This window comes from Eretmochelys imbricata, chromosome 1, assembly GCF_965152235.1.
Source record: "Eretmochelys imbricata isolate rEreImb1 chromosome 1, rEreImb1.hap1, whole genome shotgun sequence".
NCBI lineage: Eukaryota > Metazoa > Chordata > Testudines > Cheloniidae > Eretmochelys > Eretmochelys imbricata.
In genome coordinates, this window is record NC_135572.1 from 5,731,944 (window position 1) to 5,748,917 (window position 16,974).

The 16,974-nt window shown below is 45.3% G+C and overlaps 1 protein-coding gene across 1 annotated transcript; it reads right to left on the minus strand.

The window, feature by feature from the left end:
- Window positions 1–15,641: 15,641 nt before the first annotated feature.
- LOC144278626 (olfactory receptor 52D1-like) lies at window positions 15,642–16,730 on the minus strand. The gene has a single exon (XM_077840045.1). The coding sequence runs from the start codon at window positions 16,692–16,694 to the stop codon at window positions 15,642–15,644; it is 1,053 nt and encodes a 350-aa protein (XP_077696171.1). The 5' UTR covers window positions 16,695–16,730.
- Between the last annotated feature and the right edge of the window lie 244 nt (window positions 16,731–16,974).

The following is a 16,974-nucleotide window of genomic DNA, read 5'->3' on the forward strand; positions in this document are numbered from 1 at the left end:
TGGCCTTTGATCTCAAAGGGGACCAGATTCACCCTGAGTGTTTAACTTTTGGCTCCCGGCTGTGAAAATCACGGCTTTGGGTCCTGCTGCAGAAAGTGTGATTCTGTTAGGGTGCTGAAAGAGTCTGAAGGAAACCCTTCATGTTTCCTGAAACCCGTCATGTTTCCCTTCAGTTCATGGGGTGCTCTGAGACCGGGAATGAAAGTTGGGAATTTCAAAACACAGGGGCCCTGATTTTGCTCTCAGAGAGGACAGTGTCAATCTGGAGTGACCCAGTGAAGACAGAATGTGAAAGCAGAATATAGCCAGTGTGTGGCCCATTCTCGTTGTGAACTCTCTGGTTCACAGGTACCCACTGCAGAGGCTTTGGCTGCATTTCCTAACAGGGCAGTGACATTGCTGAACTGGAAAACTTGAGCGAACCAGAGGAAAAAACAGCACAAAAAAAAAAAAAAAAAGGAAGTTACTGAGACAGATAGAAGGAAACAGTAAGAGAAAAGGAACTAGATTTAAAACACAATATTTGTCTAAACTCTTTCCAATACATTTATAGTTCCAATTTGACCAGGTAAATCCCTTGGTGTTTCCGAGAGTACTAAAAACTCAGCACTAACCTTAAAGCAGAAACAGGCAAGTCACTGCAATCCTGCTCAGCAGAGAAAGGAAATCTCCTTATGGCTACTGCAAGGCAGAGGCTTGAGAATCAGTGTGTGAATGTCACATGGCTGACACTTCACATGCTGCACAGCGACCTTTATGATCCCCCTGAACACTCCCCGCGAACTGTCAGGTTGCCCAGGACTCCCATAGAATTCCCTGGACTCTGTGAGCAGCAGGAAAAGCAGAAAATAGACCGTAGAGAACTTCAGCCTAAGAGCCCCCCTGGGAGTGAAGAAATGATCTGCCAATAACAGGGGCTCAGATTTACAGAGCAAAATGCAGTTTGCGAACGGTTCAGTGCAGCACATGGTGATAGATTTCTTTCCTGTGTGTAGTGCACTTCCACCTGCACTCACTGGGAACGCTGCCACAAGATTGGGGGCCAAAAACACATTTCACTTGATGGTAGCATTGTACCGCTGCACACCACCCATGCAGCTGTAATAGCCATTCCATTCGCCTCTGAAAAATCAGTGCCACCCTGTCGCAGCCAAATTACATGATCCTGAATTAATGCAAGCTGAAATGCGTGTAAAAGGCTTTCTTCTCATAGGATTCTGACATCAATGGTAGTTGCCAGTGGCCCTTGGGAGGTGCTAACTTGTTTTATGTCTGACAGCTACCAACTGTTTTAATGGTTAATCTACTCTCTGCATCAGGGAGGCATCACATTTCACTTCTTTGTTGACCTTTCACAGATTGGTGCAGAAATGGGTTATGATATCCTGGGTCAGAGCTAGTCCAACGGGACTTCTCCACTGACTGGGTGATTCCTTCCTCTCTTCCCGTACTAAAATGACCCTGCTTCGGTGAGAGGATGGGTGAGAACATGGTGCTACAGGAATCAAAGAACTGCTACATGTGGCTCTCCTGTTTGGGCTACTGTCCCTAGCCCCATACTTGCGTCATAGGTGCCTTGCGGCCAAATTTGAGGTCCGGAGGGTATAAGACGGATGAGTTGTCACCCCTGGGGTGCAGTCTGGGAGCCATGAGAACTGCTGCACCCCTCTAACCACCCAACTGGGCTGGCCCTGTTTCACACTGCTTTGCTGGAGATTCAGTCTCTCCAGGCCCTGTGATCACCAACAGTAGAGCAGATGGTGCCACGCACTGAAACAGAGCTACCTGAGAGTTTAGCTAATCTCCTAAGTATAAACAGCAGACCCCAGCCGATTTCTCCGTTTTGTTTCCAATTGTTATTGAAAGTGATATACATAACTTCAGACATTTCACTGGTGGGAAGAACGACTGATCTTTGCACCTCAGCTGCTTCAATCTCCCACCATATCCTGGACCCGCTGTCTGAACTCTCCTTCCCCATCCCAGGCTGCCTTGCTTCCAACATCATGCTGGTTGCCAGTGTCTTCTCCATACACCTCAGTCACCTGTGGATTTCACAACCTCCGAGCAGCCCCACGCTCCCCACAACTCTTCTTCTGCAGGGGGTGAGATGACTCCCATCAAACCGGCTCCCTTGGCAGGGAGGAGTGACTTCCTGTCAGAAATCTACACACAGGTCGCAAATGCCGAGGAACCTATGCTGCTTCTCTTATTACACCGATACACAGTACATGGTGCTTCAAGGACTGCTGCTCAGGAAAAACTCACAGGCTGAGAACTATGCACATTATATAATGAGAGCGGGCAACTCTGGGACATGTGAGGGCCTAGATCAATACAGCTGCCACATGCAGGAACCACTGGTAGCTGACTGACACAGTGGGCCAGTGTGAGACAGATGTTAAACCCAGGATGCTCTGGGATGATTTGTGAGCCAGCTCTGTTAGTTATGAATGGTGAGGGTTGTACATTCATCCTTAGTGCAAAGATTTTATGGGGTGTGTGAAGGTTCCTTCCACACTCTGAACTCTAGGGTACAGATGTGGGGACCTGCATGAAAACCTCCTAAGCTTACTTTTACCAGCTTAGATTAAAACTTCCCCAAGGTACAACATTATTTTACCCTTGGATTTCCACTGCCAACACCAAACTTTATCTGGGTTTACTGGGAAACATAGTTTGGACATGTCTTTCCCCCAAAAATCCTCCCAACCCTTGCACCCCACTTCCTGGGAAGGTTTGGTAAAAATCCTCACCAATTTGAATAGGTGACCACAGACCCAAACCCTGGGATCTTAGAACAATGAAAAAACATTCAGTTTTCTTACAAAAAGACTTTTAATAGAAGTAAAGGAATCACCTCTGTAAAATCGGAATGGTAGAAACCTTACAGGGTAATTAGATTCAAAACATAGAGAATCCCTCTAGGTAAAACATTAAGTTAAAAAAAAAACACACACAGACAGGAATAGTCATTCTATTCAGCACAACTCTTTTCTCATCCATTTCAGGAAATCATTATCTAACACATACCGAGGTAGATTACTTACTAAAAGTTCTAAGATTCCATTCCTGTTCTATCCCTGGCAAAAGCAGCATACAGACAGACCCAGACCCTTTGTTTTTCTCCCTCCTGCCAGCTTTTGAAAGTATCTTGTCTCCTCATTGATCATTTTGGTCAGGTGCCAGCGAGGTTATCTTTAGCTTCTTAACCCTTTACAGGTGAGAGGATTTTTCCTCTGTCCAGGAGGGATTTTAAAGGCGTTTACCCTTCCCTTTATATTTATGACAGGGTGAAGTTATTATTTTTCTCACCTAAATCTTTTTTGCATGCAGCGCCTTATGGGATCCCTCAGGTTCATGAAATACACACAGAGTGCACATTTTCCAAGGCAGAGCTGTCACCTGAGAATTATGGTTAAATTCAACATACTCATGAATAGAAAATTGTTCTAATGCTTAATTAACTGACACCATTTAAAATGTACACTTTATTTCCAATCAGAAATTCTTTAACTCCAATTTCCAGATATTGGATTGTGTTACACCTCTCAGAGTAACAGCCATGTTAGTCTGTCTCCGCAAAAAGAAAAGGAGGACTGTGGCATCTTAGAGACTAACAAATTTATTTGAGCATAAGCTTTCGTGAGCTACAGCTCCCTTCATCGCAAAAGCTTATAGCAAAAGCTTATGCTCAAATGAATTTGTTAGTCTCTGAGGTGTCACAAGTCCTCCTTTTCTTTTTGCTGTTACACTTCAGTATGCTAGCCTGAAAAGCCTATTATTCAATACTAGTTCACAGTGTATATCGTTTCCGACAGTTATCAAGTCACCCCTAAACCATCTTGTTTAAACTAAACAGATTCAAATCTTTGAATCTATCACAATAAGGCATGTTTTCTAATTTGTACTAATTCTTGTGACCCCTCTCTGAAAACTCTTCCCGTAGATAAACATCCAGTTTTAACTGGGGACACCACAACTAGACAGAGGATTCAAGAAGCAGCCACACCAGTGCCAAATACAAAGGTAAAATAACTTCTCTAACTCTCCTTGAGATTCCAGTTTTTACCATCCAAGGACCACATTGGCTCTTTCGGCCACAAGGCCACACTGGAAATTCATGTTTAGCTAATTATTCCTCCTTACAGATTGCTCTGAATCAGTGACCTGTCTTCTTTATTATTTACAATCCCCCAATTTTTTGTCATCTGCAAACGTCATTGAGATTCAGGCATGAGAAGGGTTAGCAGCTGAGTTGCTGACACATGTTTCTTCTTACATTTGTCTGTTAACATCTGTAACTTATGCCTCAGACAAAGCTGGGTGCCTGCAAGAAAGTGTCTCACCAAAAGAAACAAGGAAGGTGTCAGGCTTCCCTCCCCACTCTGAATTCTTAGGTACAGTTGTGGGAACCAGCATGAAAGCCCCCCTAAGCTTATTTTAGATTAAAACCCGGTACGCTGCCAATACCAAGCAATTTAACAAAGAATCAGGGAAGATCCCACTTGGAGACGTCTTTCCCCAAAATATCCCCCCAAGCCCTTACACCCCCTTTCCTGGGAGGCTTGAGAATAAACAAGATGAGCACAAACCAGCCTTGATTTTTAAGACCCAAAAAAACCCATCAGATTCTTAAAAAACAGAACTTTATTAGAAGAACAAAAACAGAGAAGAGAACAACTCTGTAAGATCAGAATGGAAAATAATCTCACAGACAGTCAGATTCAAAACATAAAGAATCCCTCTATGCAAAACCTTAAGTTACAAAAAGACACAAAAACAGGAATATAATTCCTCCAGCACAGCGAATTTCACAAGCCAAAACAAAGAAAACCTAATGCATTTTCTAGCTAGATTACTTACTAACTTTACAGGAGTTCGAGGGCTTGCATCCTTGATCTGTGCCCAGCAAAGGTATCACACAGACAGACAAGCCTTTCCCCCCACTCCAGATTTGAAAGTATCTTGTCCCCACATTGGTCATTTTGGATCAGGTGCCAGCCAGGCTACCTTAGCTTCTTAACGCTTTACAGGTGAAAGGATTTTGCCTCTGGCCAGGAGGGATTTTATAGCACTGTATGCAGAAAGGTGCTTATTCTTCCCTTTATATTTATGACAGGAGGTAACAGAGGTGCAGACCTGTTGCCCTAAACACCAATAGCCTTGTGGCCTTCCTGCCCGTTCTGTTGAGCACAAAGTCTCACTTAGCCCATGGCCTCAACTACCTCTTGTTGCAATGAGTTCCTCAGTTTAAGTAGGCATTGAGTCAAGAGAGCACTCTTTTTTTATTGGTTTTGAATTTGCCATGTTTCACTTTAATTGAATGTCCTCTTGATCTTGTGTTAGGAGACATGGAGAACACATTCTCAATCTACTCTCTACCAGGCAGTATTTTATAGATTTTCACATCTCCCCTCTAATTGATCTTCTTTGTAAGGTAACAATCCCAGTCTTTTTCAACTTCCATTATGCTGCCCATTCACCTGGCTTGGTTAGCTCTCTCTGAGGACTTCTCTGGACTTGACTAGGACCTAAATAATCTTGTGCCACCTGCATATGTTGCCACATCACTCCTCAACGCCCCCTTTCTAGATTGGTAATAAGTATTAAATATTTGCTCTACAGTTTGTTATAAATTGTGTAAACCCCCCATCCCTCTCCCACCACCCACTTGCTGTCCTTCACAGGCACCTTGACCATTTCTGACCCTGACTGACACATGAACCACCCCATGGCAATTTTCAACCTCACACACTTTGACGCTTCAGCATTCTTTCTAATGGGCATCCCTGACTTGGAAGCTGCTCACGTCTGGATTTCCGTCCCTTTCTCTATTTTCTACTTTATGGGCCTGCTGGGAAATTTCACGCTTCTCTATGTTATAGCCAAGGAGCAGAGCCTGCACAAGCCGATGTACCTGCCGCTCTCCATGCTGGCACTCACAGAAATCGGCACATCTACTTCCGTCATGCCAAATGCAATGTGTATATTTTGGTTCAATTTGAAAGGTATTACTGTGGGTGGCTGCCTCACGCAGATGTTCTTCATTCACGTGGCTTCTGTGACACATTCAGCCACCCTCATGACAATGGCCTTTGATCGCTGTGTCGCCATATGTAACCCTCTGAGATATACCACTGCCATCACCAACGCATGAATAGCTAAGCTAGGGCTAGTGGGTTTGATAAGAGCTGTTCTCTTCCTTCTTCCCATGCCCCTGCTCCTGAGCAGGCAGCCATTCTGTGCCAACCACATTATCCCACATACGTTCTGTGACCACATGGCCGTGGTGAAGATGTCGTGTGGCGACATTACAGTCAACAGGATGTACGGTTTGGTAATAGCAATTGTAATCATCATGTTAGACCTGACACTTATTGCCCTGTCCTATGGTCTGTTCATCAGGGCTGTCCTCAGAGTATCCTCCAAGAAAGCCCACCAGAAATCTTTCAGCACTTGCACAGACCATATCGGTGTGATGAAGATGTCTTACCCTTCCTTCCTCTTCTCCACTGTGACATACCAGTTTGGTCAGGGAATTGCTCTCCATGTTCACATCATCTTGACCAGCCTATATTACCTCCTTCTCTCCATGTTCAATCCTATCATTTATGGGGCCAAAACCTTCGAGCTTCGTGAGAAATTGCGTAAGTACACTTGCAAAATATGATTACCCGGTGCCACTGATTTTAAGCCTTCGTGACAAGAGGGTGAAGTATATCTTGTTAATCAAGGGTGCTCTGTTCTCCTTTGGCTGAGCTCAGCACTGTGGAAGTTCCAGTCTGAGAAGCTCCTCACACCTAACCTCTTATCACTGTATCACCAAGTACTGATCTCTCTGCTGCTAAGTTTCCACTTTCTCACCATCAGCTGATCTCTCTCAGTGTCATCTATCAGCCCTCAGCCTGTTTGAACCGGTATCTTGTTCAGTTTGACAAACTGAAGCCATGCTTTCTGACAGCCAAAGACAATACAGTAAGGACAGTGCTGAAATATACCTGATTTTTCTACGTCTAGTCCTTCTTGAAGCCTGGAGGATAAACTCAATGTTACGGTTGGAAAATGTTAATACAGGAAAGGTGCTGCAGGAATTGAGGGCATTCTAGTAGAGCTTCTTGGTGAGAGTTTTGAAACGATGTGTTTCTGAGAACTGGACCACATTACTCTGAATTTGAGGGCAGTTTGTGAAACAGATGAAACAGAGATTGTCACTATATGTCCAGGTGATTGAATCGCTTGCCTTCCTGAGTCTTTCACAACCTAGATTGGCTGATGTCTCATTTTTGCATCTATACAATTATACAAAATCTGTTATGAAGAGTCTGCACCAATGAAAGAATGATTGCACTGGTTACTGCTGATATGTATGACCAGAAGCAGAAGCATTCTACTTCCAGTGAAGACACCGAGGAGGAAATGTTGCCTTTTAGGGACTAACAGTAACAATATAATGCAACTCAGAATATGCACATTGGCTAGCATCACTGAATGTATTTAGAAATAAATAATATAATAATGTTATTGTTGTTTTTACGCAACATAGGTTTTGGGCTCCCTTGGGCAAGACAATTTTTAACAACATAATTTGCTATTTTTTCTTTAAAACACCAGCCACCCATCAATCAGGATTCAATACAAATACTGGGGGTTTGATTTTCAATTTGATTGGCATCTCATAGATTTGTAGATTATGTGGAAAAACTCCTTCTGGGGCTTTTAGCTTCTTTTCTTTTCTAAATCAGATCTATGTGAGGTATCTAACAAAACGTTTCATATGTTACTTGATGTATAGAGCATTGCATTTATTATAAAAAACCCCTTTGTTTCAAGAAAGAGATTGCGCTACTTTTAGGTTCGTTTTTAAGTTATTTGGGGCTATTAAAGCAGTAAAATGCGGGAAACCTGATGCAGTACCTCAAGCTGAGCTGGAGGCAGAGCAGTAGCAGCCACGAAAAAAAAAAAAAAAAAAAAAAAAGGTCCAGAGAAGGATCCCAGAAGGCAGAACTGGGCTGAGGCCACAGATGCAGCACTCAGCCATGTTGTATCCTTGGGAGCAGCAGTTGAGGAAGAAATCACTTGAGACACAGAGAGCTGTGAGCCATGAAAGCAGCCATTTATTTTCCACACCCTGAACTAACCAAACCAGCCCAAACTGGCTGGGCTACCCCCTAATAATCTAACTCAGTTGCCATAGCAACAACAAGCTGCTATTATCATGACAACCAAATACACAACATATTCCTCCCCCCTTTATAAGAACATTTCCTATATAAAACAAACACTAAACTAGAGAAGAAAGGTAGACTGCCTCCATTCCCGGCTAAACCCCAGGGATTATTTTGCCCCATAACTGTGGGTTCACCCTAGCTAAAGATCAAGCCATTGGAGTGTTGTCTCCTTGCTGATTTCAAAGCTTGTTTCATTGTCTGCACAAATCTTTCAGCCAATCCATTGGTCGATGGATGATATGGTGCTGTAGTGATGTGGTGTATCCCATTTGCCTTCATAAACTTTTGAAACTCCTGAGAGATGAACTGTGGTCTGTTGTCACTCGCAAGTTGTTCTGGCAGAACAAAACGACTAAAGAGTCCCCGTAGTTTTTGGATAGTACTCTTTGCAGTAGTGGACTGCATTCTGGAGACTTCTGGCCATTTAGAATGGGCATCTACCACCACTAAGGACATGCTTCCTTCAAGGGGGCCAGCAAAGTCAACATGAATACATTGACATGGGTTTTCAGGCCAGTCCCTGGGTGTAGGGGTACCCACTGGGGTGCATTCCTGACACCCTGACATGACATACAAGCTCTTGCTTTCTCTTCAATAGCACTGTCCAATCCAGGCCACCAGAAATAGCTTCGTGGAATTTCCTTCATGCGCACTATTCCACAGTGACCAGAATGTAGCTGTTCTAACGTCTGTGATCTCAGTGGTGGTGGGATAATGACACGTCTCCCCCACAATAAACAACCAGATTGGATCGATAACTCCATCCTCCAGGACATGCAGGTAACAAGGTCCGATGAGACCGGAGAGGTTTCGTTGAGATTTTCCATGCATCACGAGGTCCATAACTTGGGACAATACTGGGTCAATGCGAGTTGCCTTCTTTATCTGAGTAGCAGTGATGGGTGTATTCTCTACGTGTTTTAAGTAGAAGACTTCCTTTTGGGCAGTATCTTGATGTTTGACTGGCAAAGGTAACCTTGAGAGACCATCCACATTGCCGAGCAGAGTGGATTTCTGATATTTGATTTCATATGTGTGTGCTGAAAGTAACAATGCCCAATGTTGCATACAACTAGCAGCTAATGGGGGAATGCCTGGATAGGGTCCAAAAATTGACGTCAGAGGGCGATGGTCAGCAAGAAGAGTAAAGTTCCGCAAAAACAGGTACTGATGAAACTTCTGAATTCCAAAAATGATTCCCAATGCCTCACATTCAATTTGGGCATAGTTAGTTTCTCCTTTGCTTAGAGTGCGTGAAGCAAAGGCAACAGGTCTCTCTTCTCCCGAAGGCATAATGTTTGACACGACTGCACCCACTCCATAAGGGGAGGCATCGCAGGCCAATTGTAGGGATAAGGATAGATCAAAGTGTGTTAGAACTTCAGAATTTAGCAATGCATTTTTAGCTTTTGTTAAATGCAACATCTCAGGCTTCAGTCCACTTCCAGGTCTCGTTCTGCCCAAGGAATTTACGAAGTGGTTTTAGCAGAGTGGCTAACTGTGAGATGAACTTTCCAAAATAGTTCAATAGTCCTAGAAACCAGCGCAGCTGGCTAACATTTTGAGGTGGGGGAACCTCCACAATAGCCTTAACTTTTGCAGGGGCCTTGTGAAGACCCTCAGCATCAATGATGTGTCCCAAATATTCAGCAGAGGGCTGGAAGAATTCACAATTGTCTTTGCGGACTTGTAGGCCATACTCTTCCAGTCTTTGTAGGGTCGCCTCTAAATTCTTTAAGTGATCCTTTTCATTCCTTCCAGTGACCAGGATGTCATCCAGATAGCACTGAACTCCTGGCAAGCCACACAAGATCTCGTCCATAGCCCTGTGGAACAGGGTGGGAACAGACATTAAGGGTAGGCGACAGTATTGATAAAGCCCCTTATGAGTCACAATAGTCAACAGCTCTTGGGACCTTTCATCAATATGCATCTGTAAACACACTTGACTCAGATCAATCTTACTGAAGTTTTCTCACCCAGCCAGGCCCGCGAAGAGGTCATCGATGCGGGGAAAGGGGTATTGCTCTGCACACAACACTGTGTTGACAATGACCTTATAATCACCACAAATCCGGAGGGAGCCATCTTTCTTCATGATTGGAATGATAGGAGTGGCCCATGGAGTATGGGTAACTGGTATTAGGACTCCATTGGTGACCAGGCACTCCAAATCCGCTTCAACTTTCGGCCTGATGGCATATGGCACAGTTCAGGCTCTCAGATATTTTGGTTGACTGTCAGGTTTCATGTTCAGTGTGACAGTGATTCCCTTCATACTTCCCAGATCCTCTCCAAAAACAGCAGCATGTTTCCTTAGTATAGCGGTCAGACCGGTTTCTTCTTTAGTCCTTTGGTGCACTTCTGCCCTGTTCAGCTGAATCTTCCCAAGCCAGGACCTACCCATTCAGGCTGGGTAACTACCTCTCACCAGAAACAGTGGCAATTTAGCAGCCTGTCCTTTGAGTTCCACTTTAACATCAATACTGCCCAACATGGGCACAGCTTCTCCCGTATACGTCTTCAGAACAGCTTTTGTTGCCTTAAACGGAAGATGCTGTAGCTTTTCTTTATACACAGCCTCAGAGACCAGTGAGAGGGCTGCCTCGGTGTCCAGTTCCTTGCGTATAGGTTTGCCATCCAACAACGGGGTTACCCAGTATTCATGTGAGCCCACTGCCAAAGACAAAACGTGGAGTGGCTCTTCTTCTTGCGATGAGGTGTCACCTTGGTCATCCTGGATCTGCTCTAGGGTATACGGGTTCCCCTTTTAGGTCGGCCAGAGCACAGGCCTCTTTTTCTTTTGTTTACAGGCACACTCAATGTGTCCCTTTTTGCCATAGTGTCGACACACCAGGTCCTTACACCATCATTGTGATGCCTTGTGACCTGGCTCACCACAGTGGCAACATTCCTGACTCTGCACAGTTTTGTGGGAAGGTTCTTGTAACATTTTATGCACCCTAGAGCATGCACCGATGGATTGCGCCTCCTTTGTAGCCAGTTCCATGGAGACGGCAATATCCACAGCCTTCGGTAAGGGAAGCTGAGCCTCTGTCAATAGGCTCTTCTGTATAGTTTCACTCTGCAAACCACACAGTAACCTGTCACGCAGGGCATCATTTAACATCTCCTTAAATTCACGGTGTTTTGCTAGCCTTTTCAAAGTTGCTACAAATTGTACAACTGTTTCCTCTTCTTTTTGGCCTCTTTTGTGGAACCTCTATCCTTCAGGAATTACCAGTGGTTTGGAGGAAAAATGGGACCCCAGGATTTCTGCAATGTCACTGTAAGATTTGGTCTCAGGCTTAACAGGGTGTAATAAGCTGCATAGCAGGGAGTAGGTTTTAGCTCCCACAACACTTAAGAATATTGGCACCTTCTTCTCTGCTGTAATGTCATTTGCAAGAACAAAAAGATCAAAACGCTCAGTTTACACATGGCACTGCACTACATTCTCCTCCAAAGGTTCCAGTGGCCCTTTAAGTGTAGCCATGGTTTTAGTTTCATGTTTCACAGTCAGTGCCAACAAGCCAGCACAGTCAGTGCAAACAAGCCAGTTCTTACCCCCTTCCAACGGCTGAAAGATTTTGGTAGGTTTTTTTTGTTTGTTTGTTTGCTTGCCTTGACTTCTACTTCCTTCTGTGGCTGGGGCAGCACAGGGATCCCAGTCTCGTCGCCACTTTGTTGTATCCTTGGGGGCAGCACTTTAGGAAGGAATCACTTGAGACGCAGAGAGCGGTGAGCCATGAAAGCAGCCATTTATTTTCCACACACTGAACTAACCAAACCAGCCCAAACTGGCTGGGCTATCCCCTAATAAGCTAACTCAGTTGCCATAGCAACAACAAGGTGCTATTAGCATGACAACCAAACACACAACAAGCCAGAAGAGTTGAAGGCAGCAGTGCTGAAGCAGAGCTGGGGAGCTGCAGCTGGAGCAGACCAGAACCGGGAGCTGGATCCGCACAAACCTGCTGCAGCAACAGGGAGCCACGGCTGAGCTAGAGTAGGGAGCTGCAGGGACAGAGCCAGGACAGTGGATGCCGGCAACTAGTAACAAGGTAGCCGATCACAATGAGCAGCTCAGGAGAGCAAGTTGGGGCCATGGACAGAGGGTCTAGCACAGGGAGATGTCACCAGACCGGAGGGCTTTGAAGACTGGACTCAGGACAGAGGACGTCAATCTGATGTAGGGCCAATTGCTGGGGAGAAGGGTCCTGCCACTTAGAGCCTGAGGGTGTGTGGCCACTGCAAAAGCCAGTGTCTGACTTGGCAGTATCACCACAGCACAACTAGAGGCTGGCAGGGGGCCTGGGATGTGTGAGGAACACAAAGAGAACAGTCCTTAGGTCCCAGACATGGCTGTTTGTCAGGACGGGGTTCCTTGTTTCCTTGAACTTTCCCATTTAGCCTTAATTTTCTTTCCGGTTTCAGAGTAGCAGCCCTGTTAGTCTGTACTCGCAAAAAGAAGAGGAGGATTTGTGGCACCTTAGAGACTAACCAATTTATTTGAGCATAAGCTTTCGTGAGCTACAGCTCACTTCATCGGATGCATTTAGTGGAAAATACAGTGAGGAAATTTATATACACACAGAACAAGAAGGAAAAAAAAAAAAGAAACCTGAAAGGAGAGTGATCACTTAAGATGCTCAAATAAACTGCTTAGTCTCTAAGGTGCCACAAGTACTCCTCTCCAATTTTCTTTCAGTCGCTGTTTAACACATTCTAGTTGGTTTGAAGTTAATGCAGTGATCAGTGGGTCAAAGAAGTGTCCGGTGTGAAGAGAGTACCCCAGAGTGGGGACACCCTAGCCCCTGTCCTAAGTGACCACGATGAGACTGGGGGTTCAGCCTTCCAGGAATCTTTGACTCAGCCATATCGCCATTACGAGGACTCTTCCAAACAGGAGAGTGGAAGGGGAGTCCTTGAGGTCAGGCAGGCCTCTGGGAAAAGGGAGTGGGAGTAGGGACTTGGACTCTTTCACTACCAGTGCCCTTGGGGTGACGCAAAAGCCAGGAAAGATCCCAACAATAGTTCCCAACTTACATTAGGGAACTGTTAGAAAATGATAGGTTGGATTTATAGCGACGTATAAACAGATGTGTAATTGGTGAAATCTTTCAAGAATTGATAAAAGCCAAAATGTCTAACTTTGGGGAGAACATAAGAACATAAGATCTGGGAATCCCTGGCATCTGATTGCCTATGCTTGGACTGGAGAACAGGAGATGGATCCCTCAAGAACAGCCTGTTCTGTTCTTTCAGTGTGAAGATTGGTATTGGTCACTGTCAGAAGACAGGATACTGGACTAGATGGACCATTGGTCTGACCAGCATGGCTGTTTTTATGTTCTTATCTTAGTCTTCTTTTTCTTCTCTGGGTGGTGCTCCTTGTAGTCGATGGGGCCCACATGCCTCACTACATCAAAGAGTCCCTGCCAATGAACCAATCATCTGAAGAGCAAGCTTGGTTGTAACCATAACACACAATCACCCAGTCGGAACACTCACAGCTAGACCCCTTTATTATCGGCCTTCTCTTGTACCTGCTGTGCATTTAGCAAAATTCTTCGAGCAAACAGTCACAAAGTCTCGAGGCAATTTCTTAATTGAAGAATTTATTGGTCTATGTTCATTACCTGAGGACTTCCAAGACAGCAGTTCAAAGGGCGAAAACTTGAAGCCTTGAGGCACCTCCCTGATTGGTTAAAGGAGGTTGAGGAGGAGTTGATCGTAATGTTCGGAATCTGAGGCTACAGAATTTAATAATGTCTCCAGAAAAGTTCCTTGAAATCTCTCTACCAACCCATCGGTTTGGAGATGGTAGATCAACATTCTTAATGTCTTCACCCTCAGTAGTCCTTGCTCTCTCAGGATTTATTGGGGTATTACAACCCAGAAAAGGACTTTCATAAGGTAATTCACTCATTTTGCTCATACTCAGGGTGATGGGATTATGCCTAGGGGGAAATAAACCTCTCTGGATGCCTTTGTCATCGAACCATGCCTGTGGTCTTTCTTTCTGGATAACATCAAGGACTGCTGAATTAGTAGGTTGCCTCACCTGCCAATACTGATAATTTTGGAGCTCCAAGGAGAGAAGCACTGAACAGTGTTACAGAGGCAACAACATTCCAGGTCTTAACAATTCCGGATGACACTCTGAGTCCAGGGATGAACAATTCTACTGTCTGGGGCAAGTCAGTGATTGTTTTGCCTCCTGCACAAAGTATTGTCACTGTCTCAGTCACTCGGGTTCCACCACTTCTCCATTCACCACGGAGAGTTGTTCATAGACATGGCTAAGGATAAGATTAAGTCATAGAAGTCACAGATTCTGTGACTTTCGGAGACCTCTGTGACATTTACCATTTCAGCCCTGGGGCAGCGGGTGGAGGCTCCTGAGCTCTCAGTTGCCACGTGTGGCCAAGGAACCAGCAGCTTTCAGCCACCTCTGGCGGTGGGGGTATGTGGCCCTCCAAGTGGCTCTTGGCCATGTGGGGACCCAGATCTCTGAGCTGCCACTGGCAGTGGGAGCCGTGGAGCTCTCTCCCATGGACTGCAGCAGGGGCTCTGGACCTCTGAGGTGCTGGGGCTGCAGTGGGGGCTACAGAGCTGTTATCTGCGGTGGCAGTAAGTGCTGGACCCTCACCCGTCCTGAAGTGCGGCTCAGGATCTCATACTCCTGATCAGGCTTTAATCTTCCCCATTTCAGTCTCCCCCGCAGACCCTCGTGACCTGTTGGTGACTTTTACTAAAACTATCTGTGACAAAAAACCTTAGTCATGACTATTCAACTGGTCTGCCCCTCTTCCTGAAAAAAAATGTGTTGTGGGCCAGGATATCCCTCCCCGGGTGAACACATTCTGGATGCTGTCGAGGGTTGTGGTGAATGCAGGCCCATGGACCGATTCAGGCAGTCCGATTCAAAACATAGAGAATCCCTCTAGGCAAAACCTTAAGTTACAAAAAGATACAAAAAACAGGAATACACATGTCCTCCAGGACAGTGAATTTCCAAGCCAAAACAAAGAAATCCAAAAGCATTTTCTAGCTAGATTTCTTACTAACTGTACAGGAGTTGAAGGGCTTGCATCCTTGATCTGTTCCCAGCAACGGTATTACACAGACAGACAAAGGCTTTTCCCCCCTCCAGATTTGAAAGTACCTTGTCCCTCATTGGTCATTTTGGGTCAGGTGCCAGCGAGGTTACCTTAGTTTCTTAACCCTTTTCTGGTGAAAGGATTTTCCTTCTGCTAGGAGTACAACTCGTAAGAACTGCACAGTCAAGGAAGGCTGACTTTTTTTACAGATTGTTTGTGAGCATACTCTTCCTCCATGCCAGGGGTAACTGGGGAACCATGGCGCTCACAGAACTTCTGGTCTTCCTCCCAAACTGCATCCCACTTAGTGCTGGTTCACATACTCTCTGACAATTTGACAGTTCCCTGATGGACACTGCAGGCCTGAGGAGATATCGTCTCTTGTGTCTGCAGAACTTTGCGTGAACTTTGTGTCTGCAGAACTTCTGCAGGTGTATTTGACTCGTTTGTCACGAAGCTCTTTCGTTTTGACCCCATAAATGATAGGGTTGAGCATGGGAGGGATGAGGAGATAGAGGTCAGCTAAGATGATATGAACATAGCGTGCGATGCCTTGACCAAAGTAGTGTGTAAGAATGGAGAAGAAGGTAGGGGTATAATATGTCAGCATCACACAGATGTGGGCTGTGCAAGTGTTGAGGGCTTTCTGGTGGGCTTTATGAGAGGAGATTCTGAGGACGGCCCTGATGATCAGACCATATGAAATGGCAATGAACGTCAGGTCAAACCCAATGATTACAAACATTAGCACAGCACCATATATCCTGCTGACTCTGATGTGCCCACACACCATCTTCTCCAGAGCTATGTGCTCACATTGCGTGTGGGGGATAATGCGGTTGGCACAGAATGTCTGCTGACTCAGGAGCAGGGGCAGGGGCAGAATGAAGAGAACAGCTCTTATGAAACCTACAAGCCCTAGCTTAGCTATTTGTGCATTGCTGAGGATGGTGGCATATCTCAGAGGGTTACATATGGCAACGTAGCGATCGAAGGCCATTGTCACGAGGGTGGATGAGTGCATCACAGAAATCGTGTGGAGGAAGAACATCTGGGTGAGGCAGCCAGCCACAGTAATGCCTTTCAAATTGAACCAAAATATGCCCAGTGCCTTTGGCACAACAAAGGTAGGTGTGGCAATGTCTGTAAGTGCCAGCATGCAGAGCAGGAGGTACATCGGCTTCTGCAGAGTCTGTTCCTTACCTACAACTGACAGAAGCGTGACATTTCCCAACAGGCTGATAATGTAGAATGTAAAGAAAGGAATGGAAATCCAGATGTGGGCAGCCTCCAGGCCAGGGATGCCCGTTAGGATGAAAGTTGTAGTGTCAGAGTGGGTGAAGTTGAAAGGTGCCATGAAGCAGTTGATGCATCGATATGACTCAGAAATGCTCAAGGTGCCTGTAAAGGGAGAAAAGCACAGCAAGGGGGTTATTATTTGTAACAAAGAATGTGGTAAATATGTTATAGTTATGAACATTCTCATATGTTCATTATGAGACCAGTTATGTGGCCTGGTCACATGGCCTTTTAGAGTCATAGCATCCACTACGTATAGTCTGTCTGAAGCATTCTCAGGGAGGCTCAGCAGGTGGGAGATAAGTTTCTCTAAAGGCCTATTGTTTCCCCCAAAGTCT

Bases quoted from the DNA above. Each gene is read 5' to 3' on its own strand.
- LOC144278626 (XM_077840045.1), bottom strand. From the start codon at position 16,694: ATGGCACCTTTCAACTTCACCCACTCTGACACTACAACTTTCATCCTA.